The sequence below is a fragment of the Macrosteles quadrilineatus genome, unplaced genomic scaffold (assembly GCF_028750875.1).
Source record: "Macrosteles quadrilineatus isolate MER2022 unplaced genomic scaffold, UCM_ALF_1.0 Scaffold_1__1_contigs__length_201487025, whole genome shotgun sequence".
NCBI lineage: Eukaryota > Metazoa > Arthropoda > Insecta > Hemiptera > Cicadellidae > Macrosteles > Macrosteles quadrilineatus.
In genome coordinates this window covers 119765364-119791670 of record NW_026542594.1, presented here as the reverse complement: position 1 = coordinate 119791670, position 26307 = coordinate 119765364, and the positions used below count along the sequence as shown (strand labels likewise).

The window sequence follows — 26307 nt, the reverse complement described above, 5'->3', positions numbered from 1 at the left end:
ATGATAAAATGTTGGGGAATATCGTCTTAACATAGGTAAATGTTCGTCCGAACATTCTTAGTACGCTGAGCGCTAATTCGTTAGCTGGACTTTAAACTAAAATTAACCTAAATATATATGTTTAGAATTGAATGATTTTTTAATATGTGCTACATTTAAGTGTATACTTTAATTTAAAATGATAAAATTTTGGGGAATATCGTCACAACACAGGTAAATGTTTGTCCGAACATTATTAGGACGCTGAGAACAAATTCGTTAGCTAGACTTTAGGCTAAAATTAACCTAAATATATATGTTTAGAATTGAATGATTTTTTAATATGTTGTACATTCAAGTGTATACTTTAATTTAAAATGATAAAATTTTGGGGAATATCGTCTTAACATAGGTAAATGTTCGTCCGAACATTCTTAGTACGCTGAGCGCTAATTCGTTAGCTGGACTTTAAGCTAAAATTAACCTAAATATATATGTTTAGATTTTAATGATTTTTTAATATGTTGTACATTCAAGTGTATACTTCAAATTAAAATGATAAAATTTTGGGGAATACCGTCACAACATAGGTAAATGTTTGTCCGAACATTCTTAGTACGCCGAGCGCTGGATTTCAGACTCAAATTTACTTAAGATTTTATGTATATATTATTTTATATGTTATGAATTTAAGTATTTCCCCCCATTTCATTTGTGAAAATGTGCCGGAAAACGTTACAACATGTGTTATATCGTTTAAATTAAGGTTTTAACATTTTTAACACAGTTGAGGTCTATTACTGTTGTATTAGATTGTACACAGGTAGGGTAGTGGGGGTGTGGAATTCTCCGCCCGCCGTTAGCCGGCGATAGCTGTCTTCACGAACCAAGTAAATGTTTGTCCGAACACTATTAGGACGCTGAGAACAAATTCGTTAGCTAGACTTTAGGCTAAAATTAACCTAAATATATATGTTTAGAATTGAATGATTTTTTAATATGTTGTACATCCAAGTGTATACTTTAATTTAAAATGATAAAATTTTGGGGAATACAGTCACAACATAGGTAAATGTTCGTCCGAACATTATTAGTACGCTGAGAACAAGTTCGTTAGCTAGACTTTAGGCTAAAATTAACCTAAATATATATGTTTAGAATTGAATGATTTTTTAATATGTTGTCCATCCAAGTGTATACTTTAATTTAAAATGATAAAATTTTGGGGAATATCGTCACAACATAGGTAAATGTTTGTCCGAACATTATTAGGACGCTGAGAACAAATTCGTTAGCTAGACTTTAGGCTAAAATTAACCTAAATATATATGTTTAGAATTGAATGATTTTTTAATATGTTGTACATCCAAGTGTATACTTTAATTTAAAATGATAAAATGTTGGGGAATATCGTCTTAACATAGGTAAATGTTCGTCCGAACATTCTTAGTACGCTGAGCGCTAATTCGTTAGCTGGACTTTAAACTAAAATTAACCTAAATATATATGTTTAGAATTGAATGATTTTTTAATATGTGCTACATTTAAGTGTATACTTTAATTTAAAATGATAAAATTTTGGGGAATATCGTCACAACACAGGTAAATGTTTGTCCGAACATTATTAGGACGCTGAGAACAAATTCGTTAGCTAGACTTTAGGCTAAAATTAACCTAAATATATATGTTTAGAATTGAATGATTTTTTAATATGTTGTACATTCAAGTGTATACTTTAATTTAAAATGATAAAATTTTGGGGAATATCGTCTTAACATAGGTAAATGTTCGTCCGAACATTCTTAGTACGCTGAGCGCTAATTCGTTAGCTGGACTTTAAGCTAAAATTAACCTAAATATATATGTTTAGATTTTAATGATTTTTTAATATGTTGTACATTCAAGTGTATACTTCAAATTAAAATGATAAAATTTTGGGGAATACCGTCACAACATAGGTAAATGTTTGTCCGAACATTCTTAGTACGCCGAGCGCTGGATTTCAGACTCAAATTTACTTAAGATTTTATGTATATATTATTTTATATGTTATGAATTTAAGTATTTCCCCCCATTTCATTTGTGAAAATGTGCCGGAAAACGTTACAACATGTGTTATATCGTTTAAATTAAGGTTTTAACATTTTTAACACAGTTGAGGTCTATTACTGTTGTATTAGATTGTACACAGGTAGGGTAGTGGGGGTGTGGAATTCTCCGCCCGCCGTTAGCCGGCGATAGCTGTCTTCACGATCGTATAGGTTAGGTAATGAAATGATAGCGAGTGATGTGATGATTGATAAGGATTACGTTTTTGCCAACCTGTAGAATAGAAACGAGTTAAAATAGGCTATAGATAGTGAGTAGTAGGATATAATCAGTCTGGAAGGTACAAATCATGGAAAATCAAGACCTTCAGGTGGGCCTAAAGCTTATTACTAATTTTTTACTTCTTAACCTCAAATTTAAACTACAAGGAAAATCCAACCTTGTGAATTTTAGGCCTAACTGACTGTGGTTACACAGTTTCTTAAATGGGCTTCTCTAATATCGATTGAAACTAACAATTCGATTGGTAAATGTTCATTAGATTTTTTCATTATCATTAAGTTTGGTTAAGTTAGCTCTATTTAGGTTAGGTTATGACAGTTTTATTTTATTATTGATAAAGTTAAAATAAGTTAGGCTTCCAGTATTGATTAGGCCTATTAATCTATATTTTCAATTGGTATTTTTAATCCGTAACTTATTAGCGTACATTTTGCTCTTCACTTTTACAAATTATCTAACTACTTACCGTACAGAAGCCTAGACTCCCTCTTATCCGGACTCCTCGGGACCGAGGCCAGTCCGGATAACAAGTTTTCCGGTTATACCAACGTCCCTAAAGACTCGTTACTTAAAATGGACTGTTTACTGTGATATTCGACATATTTTTAGGAGAGCATTGTATTTAGCCACGTCATCACTGGTCTCAAATCTTTTCCACGAGAACAGTCGTTTCAGTATTGCCCACTTCAAGATACAAGATACAAGAATACTTTATTTGCAATCTTTAAGATTGAAAGGGCGTCAATACAGTTGTTATATAAAAGTCAACACAAATTGTTATTTTTTAAGAATAAAAAATAGTTGATCAGAGTTCTTGCAGTGAAGACATGATTTATTCAAGCTCTTGCCAAGACAAATACTCATCCAGACTATAAAATGGTCTATGTAACAGCCAGCACTTTAGTTCTTTCTTCAGTTTTCTGGGTTGAAGAGACTTCAAGTGGACGGGAAGGACGTTAAAAAACTTGGCACGCATGTATGAGCGTTTCTCTTCATAGAGCCTTGTGTTGAGAGCAGGAAGGTTGTAATCATTTCTTCGTCTTGTGTTGTATGAGTGCACCTCCTGATGACGACAGGCCCGGGAAGAGTCGACAATGGTAAGAGTCCGTAGTATGAAGAGGTTGACTACGGTCAGGATTTTTAACCTCCTAAACTCTGGTCTGCAACTATCTGTTGTCTCAATGCCAGTCAGGGTTCGAACAGCCCTCTTTTGCATGATTAGAACTCTGTTAAGGTTCTGTGCCGACGATCCACCCCACACCACAATGCCATAACAGAGAATACTCTCACGAAGGGCATAGTATGCTGTTGTGCCCCCTCTTCTGTGCTCACAGCCATTGTTCTTCTCAGTGCAAAAATTGCGGTGCTTAGCTTATGGCAGAGTGCTTCAATGTGTTCGTCCCAAGCGAGATGTTCGTCAATGATGACACCTAGATGTCTTACAGAGCTAACAGAGTCAATGTCATGAATACAGCAGACAAAACTTTTTTTGTTGCCAAATGAAACTAGCTTGGTTTTTGAGGCGTTGAAAACAAGGTCATGATTGTTGCAGTACTCCACAGCTAGGCTCAAACCAATGTAGGCATTGACTTCTACGAACATGACTTCCTGCCGATCTAGTCTGGTTAAACCAATGTGCTGATAAAAAATGTCCGGTTAAAGAGATGTCATATCCGCCGAGTAGTCCGGTTAAACCGATGTCGGGGAAGGTGTTGTACCTTGGACCTATATGTACCTTGAACCTATGCTCATTCTGGCACTATCTGTTGAGCAAAGGGAAGAACTTGTACCCTTAGTTTATGCTTTAGCCACCAGAGGTCTATCCTAATGTGTTCAAGTTGGAATTGAATGTGTCCTTTTGACAAGAAAACTAAAACAAGTTTTTACAAGGAAAAAGTAAGTAGCCTATATTCAACTTTTAATTTTCTTTTATTATGTTAGATTTAATGATTGTTTATCTCAGGTGGCAATTTGATGCTATAAACCAACAACTCAGCTACAGTTTCATATGATTCACACCTTGTTAATCCTAACCTAGAATAGTCTAGAACCAAGTTTTTACAAAATGCCCAGGTGTTGTACCTTGGACCTAGCTCATAGGTTGTACCTTAGACCATAGTAGCTTAGGCTACTAAAAGCAGACTTTATTAATTCTGTCAAAAAGGTTTATTATAGGCATTTCTAATTCAATTTGCTAAAAACAAACAGGACAGAGCCCCCAAGACAGTTAGAGGAATATTTTACGTAGGCCTTAACTAGCTATAAGTGAACTTGAGTGAATTTCTTACAAAATATGATTAAAATATGTATTTCATTTCATTTCATTTTTATTAAACGGCAAACACCATTTTACAAGTGGGTTTAACAAGATTACATTATACATTGTGCGTTATACATACAAACCAACGACATTTGAAAATGAGCGAAAAACAGTTTCCAGTTTAAACACAAAATCAATAAGACAATCGATAAAAAAATCAACAATAAATAACAATAAAAATAAATAACAATAATACATAACAATATAAATAAATAACAATCCCGTTATATTACAAATTATTATATTACAAGATATTAATATTCGAGAAGATAATCAATCAACAATAGAAATAACACAAATAATTGAAAGGAATATATCATTAAAAACTATAAAAAACAACAACAAGGAGTAACAACAATTGATAAAGATTTAAAAAAATTTAACAGGGATTAAAATAGTAAGAATGAAAACGATACAGTGATAAATCTCAGACAAAAAGAAAAACTTGAATTGACAGAATAATATTGCTTGGCAGTTGGCACTTCCTCTCACTGATTGTGTGGCCCTTTAGAGGCACCACCAAAAACACACTCACTTCACTGCACATGTGGCACTTGAAGTGTGGCCCTCTAGAGGCACCACCAAAAGCACAAAGACTAAAGCTGGATCTGGTCAGCAGCCCACTTAAACACTACTCTCCTTAAGAGTGGCAAGGAAGGCCCGAAGAACTCCAGTTGAGCTGCATTTCCCAGACGAAGTAAACGGGGAACTGTGCTATGGTAAGCGTAGGCAGTTGGCTGGTGATGCTTGGAGAAGGGTCGAGATCTCCGGGTGGAGACTGGGACATGAAAGTTAATCAGTTCAAGAAGTTCAGGACTGTCCACCTGACCATTGATGATCTTGAAGAGTAGTAGAAGATCAAAAGCGGCTCTTCGTGATGTAAGTGAAAGCACACCGTGGTCTACTGCAATCAAGTGGACGTTCACGTCGAGGTAGTTAATGCCATCTCTTACACCAAGCAGCCGGAGAAAGCGCCTCTGGACCATGTTCAGGGAGTTACAGTGGCCAACCTGATAAGGAGACCACACAGGAGAAGCATACTCCAAGATGGGACGGACAAGAGAGTTGTACAAGACCTTCACTGATGCTGTAGATAGAGAACCTCTAGAAGACCGGGCTATCAACCCAAGAACAGAATTAGCTTTGGAACAGATTTTCGCAATGTGAAGTCCAGGATCCAAGCAAGGTGTGAGATAAACTCCAAGATCCTTAATCGATAGGGTCCTATCCAGTTGCGCACCGTGAAGATAGTAGTTGAAGGACAGCAGCGTTTTGGTTCTTCCAAAAGTCATCACCTGACATTTTTTTGCATTCAGTTGCATGGAATTATCCAAACACCAATTTTCAATTTTCATCAGATCTTGTTGGAGCTCAATTTGTTGTTGGGTGGATGTGACCTCGGTGAAAACTTTAACATCGTCAGCAAAAATCAGGAACTTGCATGCAAGAGGCTTTGCAATATCGTTAATAAATATACAGAACAAGAAAGGTCCTAATAAGGAACCCTGAGGCACACCCGATGTCACTTGTACCGTAGACCTAGAGCAATATGAAGCAAATTTCACACGTAAGGTTCTTCCCGTAAGGTAGCTCAGAATCCAAGCAAGAAGAGGGCCAGCGATACCGAGAGCTTCGAGCTTAGCAATGAGGTGAAGATGGCTAACTCGATCGAACGCCTTAGCAAAATCCAGGTAAAGACAGTCGACCTGATGCAGACGTGTGAAGGCAGATGTCACGAAGTTCGAGAAGACACACAGGTTTGTAATTGTGGACCTTCCAGGACGAAACCCATGTTGCTCAGATATGAAGTAACTCTTGAAAGTGAAGGAGAGTACATCAAGGACCAGACTTTCAAATATTTTAGCCAACACAGACTGGATCACAATTGGTCTATAATTCTTTACATCAGATGTCGTGCCAGATTTGAAAATGGGGACAAGAAAACCAGACTTCAGTGAATTAGGAAAGATGCCAGCTCGCAAAAGTTGGTTAAAATAAATAGATAGGTGGGGAGCAAGTGCTGATCCGCAGAACCGTAGAACCGCCGGTGGGATGTTGTCAGGACCAGGTCCCTTTGAAGTGTTCAGCTTCAGTAATTAATTCTCAACATCGACAGCAGATATATGCCACACGGGAACATTGAAGCTTGGTTCGAGGTTGTAGTGAGGTACAACTCCATCAGGCTGTGCGTAGACAGATGAAAAGTAAGAAGCAAAGACATCACACATAGCCTGAGGCTCCTCAGCAGATTCCTGCTCAAACTGCAGTTTGCTTGGAAAGGGACTGTTCTTGGACAGCGACTTAATATACCTCCAAAAGGATTTGGGATCAGACTTTAGGCAAGTGTCAATCTCTCTTAGGTAGCTCTCATGACAGGCTCTTGTCAACAATTTGCATTGACGCCTGACTTCCTTAAAGTCATTATAGTGGGTGTTACTAAGAGAGTTTTTATAAGTTTTATGCAGCTCCTTCTTTCTAGCAATTAGGAGTCTCAACTCGGGGCTGAACCAATGATGGAAATTCGATTTGGTAGATTTCCTTAGTGGGGAGTGAAGGCGTATGCAATTTCCAAGCTCACTGCAGAAGGAAGAGAATAAAGACTCGACATTCAGTATGGGCAACTTGGGATCCGGATAATTCAGGGACTCGACCCAACGACGCACTCCATGAACGTTGCATCTCCTAAGGTCATACGTAGAAGTTCCACAATCATTTGGTTTCAGATAGGCTACCATCATGGAGAATTCCAGTGCTGGGTGGTATGCTTCTTCTGGGAGTAGAGGTTCAGTCGCTTTGATAACAGAAATGGATTCATCAGAAGTGAGAACGAGGTCCAGCAGCACTCCATGAGAGTTGAGGATGCGGTTATGTTGACGAAGGTGAGCAAAGCTCATAAGATTTATAATACATTCAGAAGCAGGATTTGCAGACACAGGAGAAGGGATAGACCAGTCCACACCCGGCTGGTTGAAGTCACCCGCAATAATGATTTTAGAGCTAACTTCACAGGTAGTGTGCAGTTCCTCAACCGAATCAGTGAAAGCAGAAAACAACTGATTTGGGGATTGAGGTGGCAAATAAACTCCACCAATAATGATGGGTTGGTTAGAAATGCGGGTTGATACAAACACACATTCAACATTTTCATTAGCCACCAGCAGTTCACGAGATGGGAAGTCATTGTGCACTGCAACCAATACGCCACCACCAGATGACTTTGAGCTGGTTTTAGGAGACCTATCCTTGCGAAAGACATTGAAGTTGGAAAGTCCAAGCTCAGGAGTGAGGATTTCCGGAGACAAGTTGGTTTCAGTAATGATAATGATTTGGTACAGGCTAGAGTACAAAGATTCTCTTAATGCATGCAATTTGGAGCGAAGGCCGTTAACATTTTGATAATAAACATTCACTTGAGAGTAACGGCCAGCTCTTATTCGTTTTTTGCCCGTGAGACGATAGAAGGGACTCCATTCCTATATTTGATGGTCAGGTTATCCTCTCCTTCCTCTGAACGCTTTTGAAGTTCTTCTTTGAGGGATTTCAAGAGTCTGCGTTCGCGATCAGTCCTGTCTCTAGAGACACTAATTTGAGAGAATTTGCCATTATCATCCTTAAGATTGGCTTTTGCAAACGCATCAAGGAATGCGTTGACTTCAGGGACAGACCCAAAGATAATCTTTGAGGGGCGCAGTTTATTCCTTGCGGGTTTGCCAATCTTAAACATTTTTAGTTCATCAGACGACTCAAAACCAATGGCCTGAGTAAGTTCCCATAGCAAGTTCTTATCGTGGGAAATTCTAGCGGTAGACTCACTCGATTTACACTCAGGTAGATTATAGACCATAAGGTTGAGTGCACGCCGGTTTCGATCACTGATCTCAGAGAAAATGTCCTCAAACTCCCAGGTGTGTTACGAGTTTCAGCAGAGTTAAGCTTGGCTTCAAGATCATCCATTCGAGTTTGAAAATTATTTGTGTTCTTCTGGCACTCCTTCAACTGCTGGACTTCTGTCTCGACATTAGTCAATCTGGGTTCAAAATCATTTATTTTTTCCACTACCACTTTTAAATCTGATTTGATTTGGGTGATGCCCTCCGTTAATGTCTTCAACTCATCCTTAGTAGCCAATGAAGATAATTTATTGAGGATAGTATCAATCTTAGATTCTAAGGAGATGTCAGGCAAGGTGGAAGAGCCTAGGTTGCAATCAGCTCGGTCGCAGAACCACTTTTTGTTAGAGTCGCTCGCATAAGAATTGTATATTGCGGTGCTCATAGGTATACAGTCTTTGTGAAACCATCTGTTGCAATTTCCGTCGCACTGTAATGACTTAGCATCATCGATAACAGTTTTTACACAAACAGGACAGACTTCAATTGGAAATGATGATGCCATATTGACGAAATAACAATGTAAGAAGATATTAGGCGAGAACTAGATGAATCGAATCTTTATATAGTACTCAGCTTCAGAGAAGACGGCCGAAATCTAAAAGGCTGTGGAAACAAGTCTAACGCAGGTTCACTGGTTTGGTTTGGTTCAGTCCCGATCAGTTTCAAATCCACCGTTCCAAATTTTAAACCAATCCAAGCCCCAATAGGAGGTTATGTTCAACAAGTAGGTTGGGTTCTAGGTTGTTAATTGACGTCAGAGACGGATAGGGCTGGGTAGGCTTAGGCTGAATACACGTTATTAGTTTAGGATAATGATTTGTTATGTTTTCACCACATTAATCTTACTTAGATTCAGCAATCCAACACAATTAGTTGAGAAGATTGATGAAACTAATGAGCAATTAGAGAATAAAGTTACACCGATCAATCAAGACAGAACACGTTGTTTAGTGACTGACAGTCAGCAAATGACTCAACTGACTTACTGACTTAATGACTTACTGTATTGTAAGGGCCAGTTTTGTTATACCTATTTTACAAAATAAAAACTAATTATTAATTTGATAACATTTAAATGTGTTTCTACATTTATTTCCTCTACTTAAAAATCAGTGGTCCAAGGTACAACATATGTAGGTCCGAGGTACAACATAGGTATTGGACCATGGTCCTAATGTCAAAATTAAAAAAAAATTGAATAACTTTTTTTGGGTGAAAATAAAGGGTTAAATAAAATATATGTAGGCCTATCGTGTTAAAGAACAATGATTACTTTTCACTAACATTTATTGTGTTTTAATGTGTCATATCAAAATAAAAAAATAAAAAGATAAAACAGGTCCTAGGTACAACATCTTCCCTCCGGTTAAAAGGTGTCCGGATAAGAGGGAGTCTACTGTAGGCCTAGATCAAGCAAACTTATCAATTTTAATCGGTCTTTTTCCTTCGTATTAAAGAAACCCTTAGGCCAACAACCGGAGCAACCACAGTTGCTGGGAGACATTAAGGGATGATGTCGATTCTAAGCTGTGGGGCCTGGGTTACAAACTTGTAACCAAGAATATTGGCACCCGCTCTCCACCTTCCATCTTGGTCGGGGCCGCTATGGAGAGGCTAGTCGAGTCTCTTATCCCGGCTCACACGTAGCGCCCACTGCAAAATTTTGAAAGGGCAGACAACGTCCCACTTTTCAGTCTTGAAGAGATGAAGGCGGCTGTCCTTGCCCTGAAGAACAATAAGGCTCCTGGACCCAATGGGGTACCCGGTAAAGTCCTCAAAAAGGTTTTGACTACCAACCCCTAGATCCTTTTGAGCATGTACAAGGCCTGCCTAGTCGAAGGAGTTTTCCCCTCATGCTGGAAAACAGCTAGGCTTGTGCTGGTGGGGAAGGGGAAAGGAGACCCAGACCTGCCATCCTCTTACAAACATCTGTGTATGTTGGATACGGCTGGCAAAGTCTTTGAGAAGTTGATCCGTTCCCGGCTGAATTCAGCCATGGTCGCTGCGGGGGACCTGTCCCCTCGTCAGTATGGATTTTTGAGGAGGTGAAGCAAACCATGATGAGAGCTGAGGATTTTAACCACTACTCTCGTAGGGTTGTGCTGCTCGTAACACTCGATGTGCGAAACACATTTAATTTCCGCAAGGTGGTGCGATATGCTGGATGCTCTGGAGAACACCTTCCATGTTCCGGCATACCTCATGCGTATCATAGAGGATTATCTCCGGTTCCACCTCCTCATGTATGACACTACCGAAGGCCCACGGACGATGAGTGTCACTTTCGTTGCTGCCCAAGGTTCCATACTCGTCCCAGACCTCTGGAATGTCACTTATGACAGCCTTCTGAGGTCTGAAATGCCTGAGGAAACTGTTTTGGTTGGGTACGCAGACGACGTTGCAGCTTTGATAGCTGTACGTAGCGTTGAGCTGGCTCAGTTAGTTGAACGGAGTTATTTGTACCATAAATGCATGGATGGCAGACCACAAACTCTCCCTCGCTTTGAGCAAAACCGAAATTGTGATTTTGACAAAAAACAGATTGACACCATCTGCCGTTGAGGGTGGGGGCTGTCAAAGTCCAAATTTTTCGTACTGCCAAAAACCTTGGGGTCATGGTGGACAGAAAGCTCAGCTGGCGGGATCAGATATTCTGTATGGCGGACAAGGCCGCTAGGGTGGTTTCTTCTAGCTGGCTAATGGCCAATGTCGGAGGGCCTCTGTTATACTAGCTGTACCCGCGGGCTTTGCCCCGTTTAACTTCATAAGTATTCGCATGGCTCAATTACGTCCTGGTTGAAGTTCGTTCGCTACGCTCACTCACCTTTTGGTTGAAAATTAGCTGTAGTCATAAATTAAAAAAAAAAAAATAGTGCTGCACCCTGTTGGTAATCCTTGTAACTTTAATGCTATTGAACATCACAGAACAAAACCAACTTGTTTAATTGAAACAGCTGTTAAGGTTCATTAATTCCTTTTAAATATGAAAAATCATAAGGTTAACATGGGAAACTCCAGAGCCACTGGGGCGGAGCCCGGAAGCCCGATCAGAATAAAAACTACTTAGTTTTCCTATTTAATGCCCAAAGAATCGGTGTACCGAATTTCAGCCTCCTAGGTAAATGGGAAGTGGGAAAATTAGTAATGAGTGAGTCAGTGAGGGCTTTGCCTTTTATATATATAGACTAGCTGTACCCGCGGGCTTTGCCCCGTTTAACTTCTTAATTTTCAAGATAAGCTCGTTCGCATGGTTCAATCACGTCCTGGTTGAAGTTCGTTCGCTACTCTCACTCACTTTTAGGTTGGAGCTCGTTCGCTGCGCTCACTTGCCTTCAGGTTAGCTCGTTCGCTACGCTAACTCGCCTCCAGGTTGAAGTTCGTTCGCTACGCTCACTCACCTTTTGGTTGCAAATTAGCTGTCATAAATTAAAAAAAATAATAGTGCTGCACCCTGTTGGTAATCCTCGTAACTTAATGCTATTGCACATCATAGAACAGAACCAACTTGTTTAATTGAAACAGCTGTTAAGATTCATTAATTCCATTTAAATATGAGTAGTCATAAGGTTAACATGGGAAACTCCAGAGCCACTGGGGCGGAGCCCGAGTGTCCGATCAGAATAAAAACTACTTAGTTTTCCTATTTAATGCCTAAAGAATCAGTGTACCAAATTTCAGCCTCCTAGGTAAATGGGAAGTGGGAGAATTAGTGATGAGTGAGTGAGTGAGTCAGTCAGTCAGTCAGTCAGTGAGGGCTTTGCCTTTTATATATATAGATAACCATAGGCTAGGTTATAAAGCTATATGAAAACTAAGATAAGCCTACCATTTTAGGTAGCCTATAAATTATTGTACTTTGTTTTTGTTCTCTAGCTTCTTTTATGAGTAGCTGAAGCAATGTAGTGTTCTGTAATGTTGTGTGTCCTATGTTAAATAAAATCCATGATTAATTCAGAGTGTGTGTGTTATTTAGTTACCACAAAGACAATAATGACTAATAAGAAGATCTAACATGGCGCTGCGGACAGGACAGCCTCGGTCCAGTCGTAGAAGGCTGTTAATCTCTTTGGTCCAGTCCTTACTCTTGTACAGTGCGGAGGTGTGGGCAGACACTCTCAATAAGGAGTAAGGAGGTATATAGGATGCGGCTCGCCCTAGTGCAGCGTCAGGCCTACCGAACAGTGTCTGATCCCGCCTTCCTGGTGGTTGCTGGAGTCATCCCCGCCAAACTTTTGGCGGTGTAGATTAAGGCAATTTATCAGCCCCCTGGGAAGGACCAGGCACGAACAGAGGAACACACCCGCATGTACTAGCTGTGAGGAAAGCTGGGAAGAGTAGGCACGGGGACGCTGGACCAGGTGACTTTTATAGCAAGTTCAACCTTGGGTTAATCGGCGGTGTAGAGAGGTGAACTTCTACCTCACCCAATTTCTGATGGGTCACGGTTTTTTCCGGTCGTACCTGTTTAGGATGGGCAAAGCCAAGTCCCCCCATTGCATATACTGCCCAAGCATTCCCGATGACATGGAACATACTTTTTTCCACTGCCAGCGTTGGGAAATGCCCCGCCTGGAGGCTCAACAGTTCATAGGACTGCTGTCGGTGAACACGGTCATACCGTATGATGACGGAGGGTGAGGACAATTGGACCTGTGTGTCACATTACATTCAGGGTATCCTCCGTTCCAAGAAGCTCGACCTTGACCGGGATGCAATAGGTTGTTTTAGGTAATAAATAATCTAAATGCCAGAAACGGTGCATGCCGTGAGGGCTTAGGTCACATTTTTGCCTGACTTGAAGTAATGTGACAAAAAATTCCTGTGGTCTGTGTCTAACAGAGTAGAGGGGGTTTTTTAGTGAATAGTCTGATAAATTCAGGAGTCTTCACTACAGGGTGGCGACCTGTGTACATAAAAGCATTTCCCTCCTCTCCCTAAAAAAATATAGCCTACTTCTTGGGGTAAGTTTCTGTAGTGTCTACAGCAATGTTTCAAGACCAAAAATACCTTGCGTTCACTTGTGAAGGTGGAACAAGATTGACGCAGGTTTTGTTTTTATTATTTGGGCTGTTTCCACTCAGCAACATTTAAACATTTGATCTTATTCTCTTGTGCTTAACACTCAAGAAAATTTTTGCAGATGTACAAGAACTCAGTGCAGCGTTTGTTATTTTGGATGACTTAATGTGATGATGAAAAATGGTGGACTTGGCCAAGGTGGTGGGTACAGAGTTTTTTTTGACAAAGCGCATAAGTGATTGTGCATATTCAAGCCTGATGGTGGATTGCGCCTTCAATGTGGTTATGACTATTTTTTGAGAGAGAATTTTATAGACTTTTAAAACCTGCCAATTCTTAGTAATGCCATTGATAGCTAGAAGTTCACAGCAAAGAATTAATTTGAGCCTGAGAGTGCAGGACAGGTGGATTCAATGTTCTCCGTTTGCTTGCACACACAGTTGCCAAAATGTTGCCGTTTCCACTCCGAAACACAAGTCTCGGCGACTGAGTCAGCAACAGTGTTGAGCCAGGAATTGGTTGCTCACAAAACTTTACCGTCGACAGACTTCTTTTAGTGAATTTTCCTATAGGGAAGTAGCTATTACCGTAGGTGGCATGGTAAGACCTAGGCCCGGGACCAATTTACTTTTTCATTTTGATGTCCCCAGAGGCCAAAAACATCATTCGTTCAAATTTTTATTTACGTAAATTTATATACATGAGGGGCCACTTGAATGCACTTAAGGGGCCCTATTTTTGAAATGGTTGACTGTTGAGTTGAGTTTGAGTCACTAACTTTCCAATTGTTTTGTATTTTTCAAACGATTGACAGTTGACTTATCCAACCAAAACTACTTATAATACTACTTATAAAACTACTTATAAATACTTATAATAGCTACCTATCGAGCTGTTGAGTGGACGGTTGACTGCACTTTCTTCTTCCTCTTTCGGCAAAAATTGCTCTTTTTTGAGTTAACGCCATATTGTTTTTGCTTTGTTTACTACTTACTAATTGTGATTAGAGGTTAGGTATTTGTTGTCATTGTCATAGGAGCACCCAATACTTAATTTGATTGTTTTCTGTAGAATAAATTATTGCTTTTATTTACTGTGTCAATTAATACTAGACTACCAAATCAAGGGTTGTATCCTTGTCGGTATGTTTGCAATACTTTGAAATAGACTAGGCCTACTAAACTTTATTGGTATGACCGTGTCCACCGACAGCAGTCCTACTAACTGTTGAGCCTCCAGGCGGGGCCTTTCCCAACGCTGGCAGTGGAAAAAGGTATGTTCCACGTCATCGGGAATGCCTGGTCATACCGATGATGACGGAGGGTGAGGACAATTGGACCTGTGTGTCACATTACATCCAGGGTATTCTCTGCGCCAAGAAGCTCGACCTTGACCGGGATGCGGTGTAGGTCATGAAGTATCCAAATGCCAAAAACGGTGAGAGCCCTGAGGGCTTAGGTCACATGTTGGCATGACTTGAAGTAATGTGACAAACAATTCCAGGTCTGTGTCCAACAGAGTAGAGGGGGTTTTCTGTGAGTAGTCTGTGATAGATTCAGGAGTCTCACACTACAGGCTGGCTACCTGTGTGCGTAAAAGCATTTTCCCTCCTCTCCCTTAAAAAAAAACAAAAAAAAAAAAAAAAAAAACTTTATTGAACTTATTATAAGATAATATTGTTACTGTATTATGATTTATTAAAGATTGTGGTAAAGAGAAACAATATCATAGTTTGTTTCAATACCATAATTCACCTAATAAAGGGATCAAATTAATTTGATATGCTTTTAGTGCAATACAAATATCCATTTAAGCTTTAACCTAAATACAAACACATAAAAATAACACTACAAAACTATGAAGGGAACTAAAATAAGGTGATGTGTTCTGAAATAGAGACGAAGAAAGCTAATAATTTATTTCGGATATACCTATAATGAGCTACAGCCTAAAACAAGCATCCATAGTAAATTTTATTTTGAATACTTTTATACAAGGTACTTTTGCAATCACTAAGATTAAGACATAACCTCAATCTCTCACGGACGGAGTTGACAGTTTACCTCAGTGCCTCGAAATATGGTAGGTTGAGAATGAGATTAGCTGATAAAAGGATCCAGATTTTAGAGTAAGAGGTTGGATCCGTAGATCGAAGATCGCAAGAACTCTGCATTGTGATTGGTTCGAAATGACGTCATCTGAATATCGTGCGGTCTCATGCTTACATTTCCTAAATAAATCTCTCAACTAGTGATTCCCAACTCACTTCTCAACTGTTGGATTTCAAAAATACCAAATCCTGTTGTTGGTTGAGTTGAGTGTTGACGATTGCTTAACTGTGAACCATTTCAAAAATAGGGACAGAGGTTTCAGTGGTCACTGATGTAAAATAAGGCGCCCTTAGTGATAGTATGCAATGGAAGGTGATATGTAGCTACTGTACTTTTCACCAGAACGTGTGAATCGAACGTCAATCCCACTTCAAGGCTTTTCAAATCAACACAATAGCTGTTTTATTGTAAAATCATCAGATTTAAAATGCATATTGTATAGGCCTATAATCGGATGAAAGAAATAGGTTGTCACGTGATATTTGTTTACAGGATGATTTTCCCTATTAAAACTGCCAGAATTTTTCTTTGTGTGCGTAAACTAGCTGTTCTGAATTATATTCAGTTTTTAATCGACTACTTGATTCCCGTACGTAGGATAGGTCAACTAACAGCTAGTAACTGATAATAGCCTAATGACCAAGTCTAAGTCAATATTTTCATTGATGTTTTAGAAATTTGACGAGAAACACAAGACGGGTAGAAGTAATACTATGGAACAACAAGTTAAGTCCAGAGCTGTTGTAAAGTATTCTGCAGTCCAGGCTCCTGCAAACTTTGCTCGGCTTCAGTGTAACACTGACCTCAACTTGCCTCCATCAAACTGGCTCACTAGCTCAGCAGAGTCATATGGTCTACAACATGTGCTTTGTAAATCTACTGGATTTTCAAGGTAAGAAGTGTGATGCAGTATTTTCTGTTTGTTATTGATAATATTGCTACCATAATCTGTATCCAAGTTACATTGCAGTAGGCATACGTATAAACAGTGCCAGCTTGAGAGTAAATTACTGCCTGTGCTCTGTGAATTATGACTCGTGCAACCTCATCTTACCAGGGGGAGCCTCAAAATATATATATATGAATTTTAACAGATGGTGTTTTTGGCCTTTTGGGACCTCAAAACGAAAAAGTAAATCGGTCCCGAGTCTAGGTCTTACCATAAGACCTACGGTAATAGCTTACTCCCTATATGGGAAATTCGCTAAAATGTATTTATCTTATGTTTAAAAAAATCTATTTTTTATGAAAATTATCAATTGAGATGGGGACGCCTCCTAGGTTGTTATCCTAGATGGGGATAATGTGTGTAGCTTTGTTGTTGACTAAGATCAGCTATTTCATTATTTATTTAAAGCCCAATGATCAGGAACAGCTGGGCCCAATTTTGAACTATCAAAGAGCTACGGAATTTTCTCAGGATTGATCCGGCAACCTTTTGATTGTTAGGCGAGCATTAAGCCACTCAGCTACCCAGCCATTTCATGTAGGGACTGGCAATACAGTAGAACCTCTTTAATCCGAACCCCCGTAATCCGAACGTCTACTAATCCGAACCCCTCATTGCTGTACTCTATACACAGTACAGCAGTTCTTTATTGTATACTGTATTTGATGTACAGTACTGTTTATTCACCATGTTTACTACTGTATTAAATAAACACTGTATTTTAATTTATAAAACATTTTTTTCACTTTTCCCAAAATAATTTAGATCAATTTTAGCCATGTTTTAGCTATTGTTATGTAAAAACAACAATATGTTCTGTAATCCGAACTATTCACTAGTCCGAACTACCCCTGGTCCCAATTAGTTCGGATTAAAGAGGTTCTACTGTACATTGGTTACAATGGTTAAACAAATAATGTCTTAGTGACATAAACAATATGATGTTAGGATTTGAAAACTATTTAATACAAAATAAATTTAATGCAACCTCTGTTCTAACAATTAAACAATGTTCCAATCATCTACAAACCCGAACTTTGATAACTCGGCAGTTCAAAATTTTCAGAAAACTTGGCGCCATGTGACAGAGAATAAAAAAGAATTGTTATGTCCTTGCATAACCAAAATCACACACAAATGAATGCTACAGTCTTGTTCTGCATTTCCACTCATAATGGAAAAACACCAATAACCAATTATTTCCATAAATCTAATCTATAGATGTAGACCTATTCATTTTTTGTTTGTTTGCAATGCTCCTGCTCAATAATTATTTGTGTAACTAGTAGGCCTATGCGAAGTGCGGAAAGTTTCTCGTGTGCAGCAAAGGCCCTTTGCACTTGTATTACACGTTATATTTTTCTTACAGTTACCGTACTATAAAGCATAGAAATAATTATTAGTCTTTTGTGCCAAATTTGAATTTGAATGTACTGTACAAAATCCACGCCAGGCACTATGGTCCAATGGTCCAATCCGAGGTGAGCGCGGATGAATACAAGAACAGCTTTTTCAATGGACGGGACTAACGTTCAACCCCACTTGGAGGTCGGACATTATATCATATGGACCTATCGACAAGTTTCGGCAATTTATCAAAAATTTCATTCGTAGCGCAGAAATTTGCATTTATGAATAAAACGTACGTGTGTTGAACTGACAGCAATTGTTGATAAATTCAGAATCGCAGAATATTATTTTTGGCCTCTGGGACATCAAAATGAAAAAGTAAATCGGTCCCTGGCTCAAGTCATACCATGAGACGTACAGAGCTAATAGCTACTTCCCTATAGGGAAATTCGCTAAAAAAAATGGATTAAAAATTAGGCCAATGTGTTGGAGTAGTGAAAATATGGAGATAATAATACGTAATACTCTTAACAATTAACTGTAACTGATACTGTTTTTAGATTTATTAGGTAGCAGATATTAGACAATTTATTTCGGCTTAACTATTATAAAATATTGAATTTAACAACATTCCATTTCCCTATTGTAGTGCATCCACTAATACACGTTAAGTAGTAAATTGTTATACTTCGAATGGCAGAATGTTATCCCATAATGCCCATGTTACATTTTTTTTTTAAAGTTTGTACTCATATTTTGGGGGAAAATAGATTTTTCCTGGCTATACCACTGGTCTAGAACTTTTTTTGACACAGAACTTATTTATACCGTAAGTATAAACGTGTTTATGTGCCGATTTCGACAATATACATATATTTTAGTACGGTTATTGGTTACAGATAAAATTCCAAAAATATAAAATTTATAATTCCCATGTTATTCTTATAGAATATTGTAAAATGATTTAGTTAGCTTGTTTATGTCTTGATACATCTTGATTAAACTTAGCAATTTTTAAAAAGCTTATTATACTAAAAAAAACACACTTTATAGCCTCCTTGTAGCAGCAAACCTAGGTAGCCTACTCGTTAAACGTAATGTAGGCTAATTTAAATAGATTTAACTGAAAACCAATTCAGGCAAATGGAAATTCGCTTAGCCTGCAGGTTTGCTGCGGCGGGGTATTTAAGATTTTCTCTTACTCCTTGCGGTCCTTCCCCCTTATGTAGTGAAGATTTTAAAATTATTTTAAATAATCCTCTGTTATGAAGAGCATTGAGGTACCTAGTTTGATTATTTTATGAATAAAATATTCAAAGATCATAAAAAAGTAATAATATTTATTGAACACCCTACCCTGTATGGAGTGGTTCACTGTTAATACACTTAAAAGTAAAACTAGTCCCAATCGTTTAAAAATAACTAAAACCACACCTCACTGTACCTAAAACGTAAAAACAACATTATTTATGAACTACCCCCCTCCAAACAAAAAGGGCATAGGACGTCCAAAATGTTGGGGACTCATCGGATCTTCATTCCTCATATTATTAACTCACAGGTGAAATTTTATGTAATGTAAAAATTTTTTTGTTTACAAAATGTTATTTTACCTGTAATATTAAGGAAGACATTTGTTTTATCTTAATGATTTCAATCAAGATCTAATGTTTTGTTATACAGTAGAGTCTCGCAAACACGGCACTGGATAACCCGGCAGTCTGGATAACTCGGCCATCAGAAAAGCCTGGCTCAGAAAATTTGTGATTTTTTGAGTCCGAGTTAAACATGGACACAAGTTAGCTCAAGTATAATCATTTGCAACTCGTACTAAGGATTTGTTATACTATATCTAAAGATTTAATACTGACTTGTAATATAAATCTAATTGAAAAAGGTGGTTAAAAAGCTTAAAAATTTTATTGCTCTTATTTTTAACTCTAGTTCCCGATAAACCGTCATTTCACAAACTCGGCACCCTTCTAGTCCACATTACGCCGAGTTTGCGGGACTCTACTGTATTAATGTAAATTTGTCTTCAAATATAATTTCACAATGACAAACACTCTCAAAAGGATTCCTTATTAGTAAAGTTAAGGCTTAACGTTTTAAATTTTTATTTTATTTTATAAACCAAAACCATTTTTTTTTAATTTAGAATTTGCGAGACATTTTAGTCAGTATGTTATATATCCGCAGTACTATAATGATAATTAAACCAATTCGTAAATTACAAGACAAAAATGTGGTTCGGATTCCACTACAAACTGTTGGTCCCTTAGGTGTCATTGGTTGTATGGACTATTAATTGACTGTCTTGTCTAAGGAACATGTCGGCCTTAGTCAGTAACAACAACAAGATCACGCCACTCATCCTACACTCATAATAAGTGGCACAATCTTGTAGTCTTGTTAGTGACTAAGGCTGACATAATCCTTAGACACAGCTGTTAATTAATAGCCCATACAGCCAATGTCAACTAAGGGACCTACAGTTTATGGTGGAATCCCAACTACATTTTTGCCATGTAGTTAACTAATTATCAGAATAGTACTGCGGATAGCTGTGGTACTCACTAGTGCGGATGTTAATATATATCCACAATTCGTGACCTCCTAGTAACTGGATTACAGGACGACGCCACCGTCCCAATCTCCATTCATCATACTTTGCTTAAAGTACAGTACCTACCTTGGTATGTATTGTAATCACGCTACTATTACGATTAGAAATATAATATCGCACTCAACTATTATAAAACTACTTATTTAGAGCTAGTGACCAGAACAGGTAGTGACGTCTTTACTAGCCTGGGTCTATACCCGAACTGCCGTCCGTCTCCTCGTCTAGAGTGGGGTTGGCTTCTTATCTCTTGAGGGCAAAGTTCGTCTATTGTCTGTCTTACACTAATATAACTAAAATCCTTCTTCTACTTTACTACACTCCTCCCAACCAAATAAAAATTCTTCTTACACAAAATATTTACAAAAAACATGGAGGAGTCCTCTTGTCACATTTAGAGGTCTAGTTTCCGAGGCGCTCTAATGACACGGTTAGAGCGACGGATGATTGGGCTTCCTTAAAGATTTTCTCTGACTTCAGGTGATTGTCGGGTCTTGGGAGGTGAGCTTGATTTTGCAGGTGAATTTTGCTGGCCGATGTTGGAAGGGTTATCCTTGGGCGATTTGTAAAGTTCTCTTGGGAATTGTAACAGCACATCATCCTCCTCGTCTTCCACTGAGAGATCAGCACGCAAATGGTCAACATGGACAAATCTTGTAAATCCATCTACCTTGACAATGTATGTAACTGGGCTCCTTATTTTGATTACAATACCCGGTTGCCACTTTACCTTTTCATTACGTACGGTTTTGACGTAAACTCTGTCATTGACAGAAAATGTTCGATGATTTCCTCTGTGGATGTTGGCACTTCTCACCATCCCTTCCTGTTTTGATAACATTTGTTCAGCCAGATGAGGTTTCAATAAATTTAGATGAGTTCTGGGTTTAAGTTTGATGATTTCTGAAGGTGCCAAGTTTGTTATTGAGTGTGGAGTGTTTCTATAAGTGAATAGAAATTAATCAATTTGATTTTGAAGTGAACGAGCTTGATTATGTTTGGTGTCGTGCAACATCTGCCGTAGGAAGGTGTTTTTTACAGTCTGCACTGCCCTCTCAGCAAGACCATTTGAAGCTGGGTGGTATGGGGGAGATAAGACATGATGAACTCCGTTTGAGTGTAAGAATTCTTTAAACTCCTGTGAGGTGAATTGTGGTCCCCCGTCTGTAACTACAGTAGCCGGTAGGCCAAATGTTGCAAAACAGCTCCTTAGTTTCTCAATCGTCTGTCGTGACGTTTTTGTTGGCATATGGAAAACCTCTAGCCACTTAGAAAAACCATCCACCACTATCAAAAACTCTTTACCCTCAAAAGAGGCAAAATCTAAGTGAAGTCTCTGCCAACTGTGTTTTGGCCAAGCCCAAGGTTGTAACGGGGCAAGTGGAGCGGAATTACGTGTCTTCTGACAGACGACACAGTCTTTGACCACACTTTCAATGTCGGCGTCCATTCCGGGCCAAAATACAAAACTTCTAGCTAGCGCCTTCATGCGCGACTCGCCTGGATGTTCAGAGTGAAGCAAAATCAAAATTTCCTTCCGATGAGGTGGTAGTATGACAACCCTACATCCCCACAACAAACATCCTTGCTCAACGGACAGTTGTGAACTTTTAGAGAAATACGGTTTCAAGTTCTCATCTGAAACATAATGAGGCCAACCATTTGATGTGAAATCCAGAACCTTTGAAAGTATCAGATCAAATTTAGTAGCTGTTGCTATCTCCTTGGAGGTGATTGGAAGTTCGGATGTGGAAGAGAAGAATGATATTTCGCCCTGTACTTTGGGAAGTTCACAAGGAAGCCTAGACAACGCATTTGCTTTGGATATATCCGTGCCCTTACGGTATCTAATTTCGTAGTCATACGCTGCAAGAGTCAGCGCCCACCTTTGAATCCTGGCGGCAGCAAGCGTTGGGATTCCTTTTGCCGAACCAAACAAAAATATGAGCGGTCTATGGTCGGTCACTAGGACAAATCTCCTGCCATACAGAAAATTGTGAAACTTTTTTACACCGTACACAATTGCTAATGCCTCTTTCTCTATTTGGCTGTACTTCACCTCGCTTTTTGACCAACTCCTTGATGAGAAGGCGATTGGTCTTTTGGTGCCATCAGGTAGAGAATGGGCTAGAACACACCCAACCCCGTAGCTGGAACTGTCTGTAGTCACTACAATATCTAACTCTGGGTTGAAAGGCATTAGGACGTTATCTTTCAACAGGAGATTTTTACATTTTAAAAAGGCCTCTTCACATGGTTTGTCCCAGACCCATTTAGCATTGGTCTCTAAAAGCTTGTACAAGGGGTGGAGCAAAGTTGAAAGGTTTGGAAGAAATTTTCCATAGAAATTCACTAACCCTAGGAACAACCTCAATTGAGTGACATTTTCTGGACGTGGAGCATTAGTAATAGCCTTAGTAAGCTCCTCTGTTTGGTGAATATCCTGATCGTCTGTGCGATAGCCTAGGAAAATCAGACTCTTCTGAAAAAATTCACTTTTTGATGTGTTAACCTTAACCCCATAAAAACTTAGGCGTTTTAGGACTACCTCTACTCTTACTTTCATATCCTGAAAGTAGTGATGGACGAGACTAGATTTTTCACTTCGAGACGAGACGAGATTTTTTTAATTCCCGCGGGACGAGATTTTTTTTCGGGACGAGATTTAATGAAAAGTTATAAAAAATTAATATTTACTTTTTAAGTTCAGATATATTTACAAGTTCTAAGAACTTGGCAAAAAATCGACAAAAATATTTAATATCTTTTATTGAAAACATTGATAAAAACATCAGTAGCCTATATAAAAGAAACGAATAAGGCCTAACTTATTAAAAATAACTCTTCGGCATAGGAAACATGGAGATGTCAGTTGGTATAATATAGTTCAACTTTGCAAAATATAAAAAACAACAGTATTACTAGTTAAGTATCAAGTAACAATTTTAAGTCTTGTGTTATTAATAGAATGATTTTGGAGTAAATTATATGTTTACAGTAGTAAAACATGTCTCACACTGCTTACACTAACAAAACTTTTCATTTGCTATGCAAAAAAAAATATAAAATGATTGAAGCAATATTTCCTTGTAAAGAATAAATAATTAAATAAACGCCTTTGCAGTTTTTTTTTATTTTAAAATTTTTATAAAATTTTTTTTTTTTTTAATTTTAATTTTTTTGAAATTTTAAATAAAAGGTTGCAATGTACGTTTCACAAAAAACTTAGTTTTTTTAAAATTTTAAAAATATAAATTTTTTAATTTTAATTTTTGAAATATATTTTTTTTAATTTAAAATTTTAAAAAATTTAAATTTTAAATTTCTAAATTTTTTATTTTTTTATTTTAAATTAAAAGTTTGCAATTTACGTTTTGCAAAAAAACTTAGCAGTTTAAATTTTTTTTTGATTTGAAATTGATCTTTTTTATTTAATTTTTTTAAATTTAAATTTAATAAAATTTTTAACAATTTTAAATTTTAAATTTAAAGGTTTGCAAATTACGTTTAGCAAAAAAACTCAAATGTTTTAAATTAACAAAAAATTAAAATTTGTTTAAATTTAAAATTTCAAAAATATATTAAAATTTTTGTTTTTAATTTTTAAATTTGTTTTTATTTTAATTTTTGTTAAATTTAAATTTTTTTAAATTTTAAATTAAAAGTTTGCAATTAACGTTTTGCTAAAAAACTTAGCAGTTTAAAAAATCTTTTTTAAATCAAAATTTTTTAAATTTTTTTTTTTTTTTTTTTTTTTTTTAATCTCGTCTCGAAAATATCCCGTTAGCATTTTAATCCCGCCCGAAGCTTCGAGATAAAATAAATCTCGAAAAAATCTCGAAGTTTCGGGTCTTGTCCATCACTACCTGAAAGGTTTTGCTATATATCAAAATGTTATCAAGGTAGCACACAGTGCCATTTAAACCACCTAACATTTTATCCATGGTTGCCTGAAACAACGCCCCTGCGCTAGTAATCCCATAGGGCAGGCGTGCGTACCTAAACAATCCCTTGTGGGTGTTGATAGTCAGTAATTCTTGGGAGTTTTCCCCCACCTTCAGTTGACTGTAAGCTGCAGTCAAGTCCAACTTTGAAAATAATTTGGAACCTGAAATTTTTGCAAAAATGTCATCAGGATTTGGCAACGGATAATGGTCCGTTCGAAGGCAGGGGTTAAGGGTAGATTTAAAATCTCCGCATAACCGTACATTTCCATTTGGTTTGCGAACCACAACAATAGGAGAACACCATTCTGTCTGGGTGACAGGATAAATTATCCCATTTTTCTCCAGATCGTTTAACTCAGCCTCGACAGCGTTACGCAAGGCGTAAGGAACGTTTCGAGCTTTGCTGAAAATCGGAGTGGCGTTTTCTTCGAGCACCAACTCCACAGTCATGTCTTTTATCTCTCCAATAGAATTATCAAACACAGATGCATAACTCTTCTTTAAACTATTTACAACATCATAAAATGGAGCAATCTTACTGTTCAGCAGGTAAGCTTCACCACCACCCAGATCACGGTTGCGTCCGATACTGTTCCAGTCCAGTTGCAGTTTGGATAACCAATTGCGTCCCAGAAGCGTTGGTTGTCGATTTCCCATGCCTTCGACGACCACGACTGGCAGATCGTCTTTCAGGGGTTCGTCTTTCCCAGATTTAACATGTGCCTGGAACTTCCCAAGTACATTAATACTCTCACCTGTGTAGGTTTTAAGTTTTACATCACATTTCTCAAGTTGTGATTTGACTTTATGGAAATTTTTGAAATAAACATTATCGGGCATTATGGTTACTACCGCACCTGTGTCAACAACCATCTCAATTGGTGTGTTGTTGATGACCAGAGTAGTCACAATACTGTTTGAAGAACAAGGGCTACCATTAGCGTATGCTATATTATGTAATCCTAGGCCTAAGTCATCGTCATAGTTTAGGCCTACCTTTCCAACATGATTTTCATCTTCACTGTCGGATTCACACACATTGACACGACCCGTGGGTCTGTTATATTTCCTATAAGGAGGTTTAGATCCATTTAGGTCTTTCCTATTTGACCTACACATGTTCGGTAGGTGCCCTTTTCTCTGACAAGAAAAACAAGTAAAATCAACATATGGACAAGTATTTACATCATGTAATTTACCACAACGGTAACATTTCTGTTTGTAATAACCTTTATTTTCCTCCCCAACTTTATTTTCAAACTTGGATTTGAATGGTTCGTGTTTTTGCCATGCACCTTTATTTACACTACCAGAAGGCCTAACATAACCTATTTCACCTGAATGTCTCTCAGGATGCAAAGATTTTACGTTACTGTCAGCATTTTCAATCACTAATGCTAGCTCTAGTGCCTTAGAAAACGTTAGGTTGTCCCCCTCGGCCAACAATTTACTCTGTATAGCAGCTGATCTTAGGCCACATAAAAACTTGTCTCTAAGGGCTTCGTCTAAAACATTATCGAACTTACAAGTGGCAGCTTGTTTCTTAAGCTTAATTGCATAGTCTGTGATAGACTCTCCTTCCTTTTGTGCCCTTTTATCGGACAAAAAACCTTCGTAGGTGGAATGTCCGTGGTTTAAGAATGAAGATGGAAGTAAATAATAACACATTTTACAGTTAAAAATGCCGCGGCCGATACGGGCGGGACTAACACGGGAGTTGGTTACATCACGGGAGCTGCTGGAAGACTGTGAGGAAAAGCCGGGAAAATAGGAGCGTGGTCAGGC

At 38.1% G+C, this 26307-nt stretch overlaps 1 protein-coding gene across 2 annotated transcripts in view; it reads left to right on the top strand.

The window, feature by feature from the left end:
- The first annotated feature begins 2246 nt into the window (after positions 1–2246).
- LOC128983943 (erythroid differentiation-related factor 1) overlaps positions 2247–26307 on the top strand; it is a 179413-nt gene continuing 155352 nt past the window's right edge. For both annotated transcript variants that reach the window (XM_054403223.1, XM_054403228.1), the window contains exons 1-2: positions 2247–2398; positions 16328–16545. In XM_054403223.1, coding sequence (XP_054259198.1) covers positions 2378–2398; positions 16328–16545 — 239 coding nt within the window. In that variant the 5' untranslated portion in view covers positions 2247–2377. The remainder of the gene's footprint in view (positions 2399–16327; positions 16546–26307) is intronic.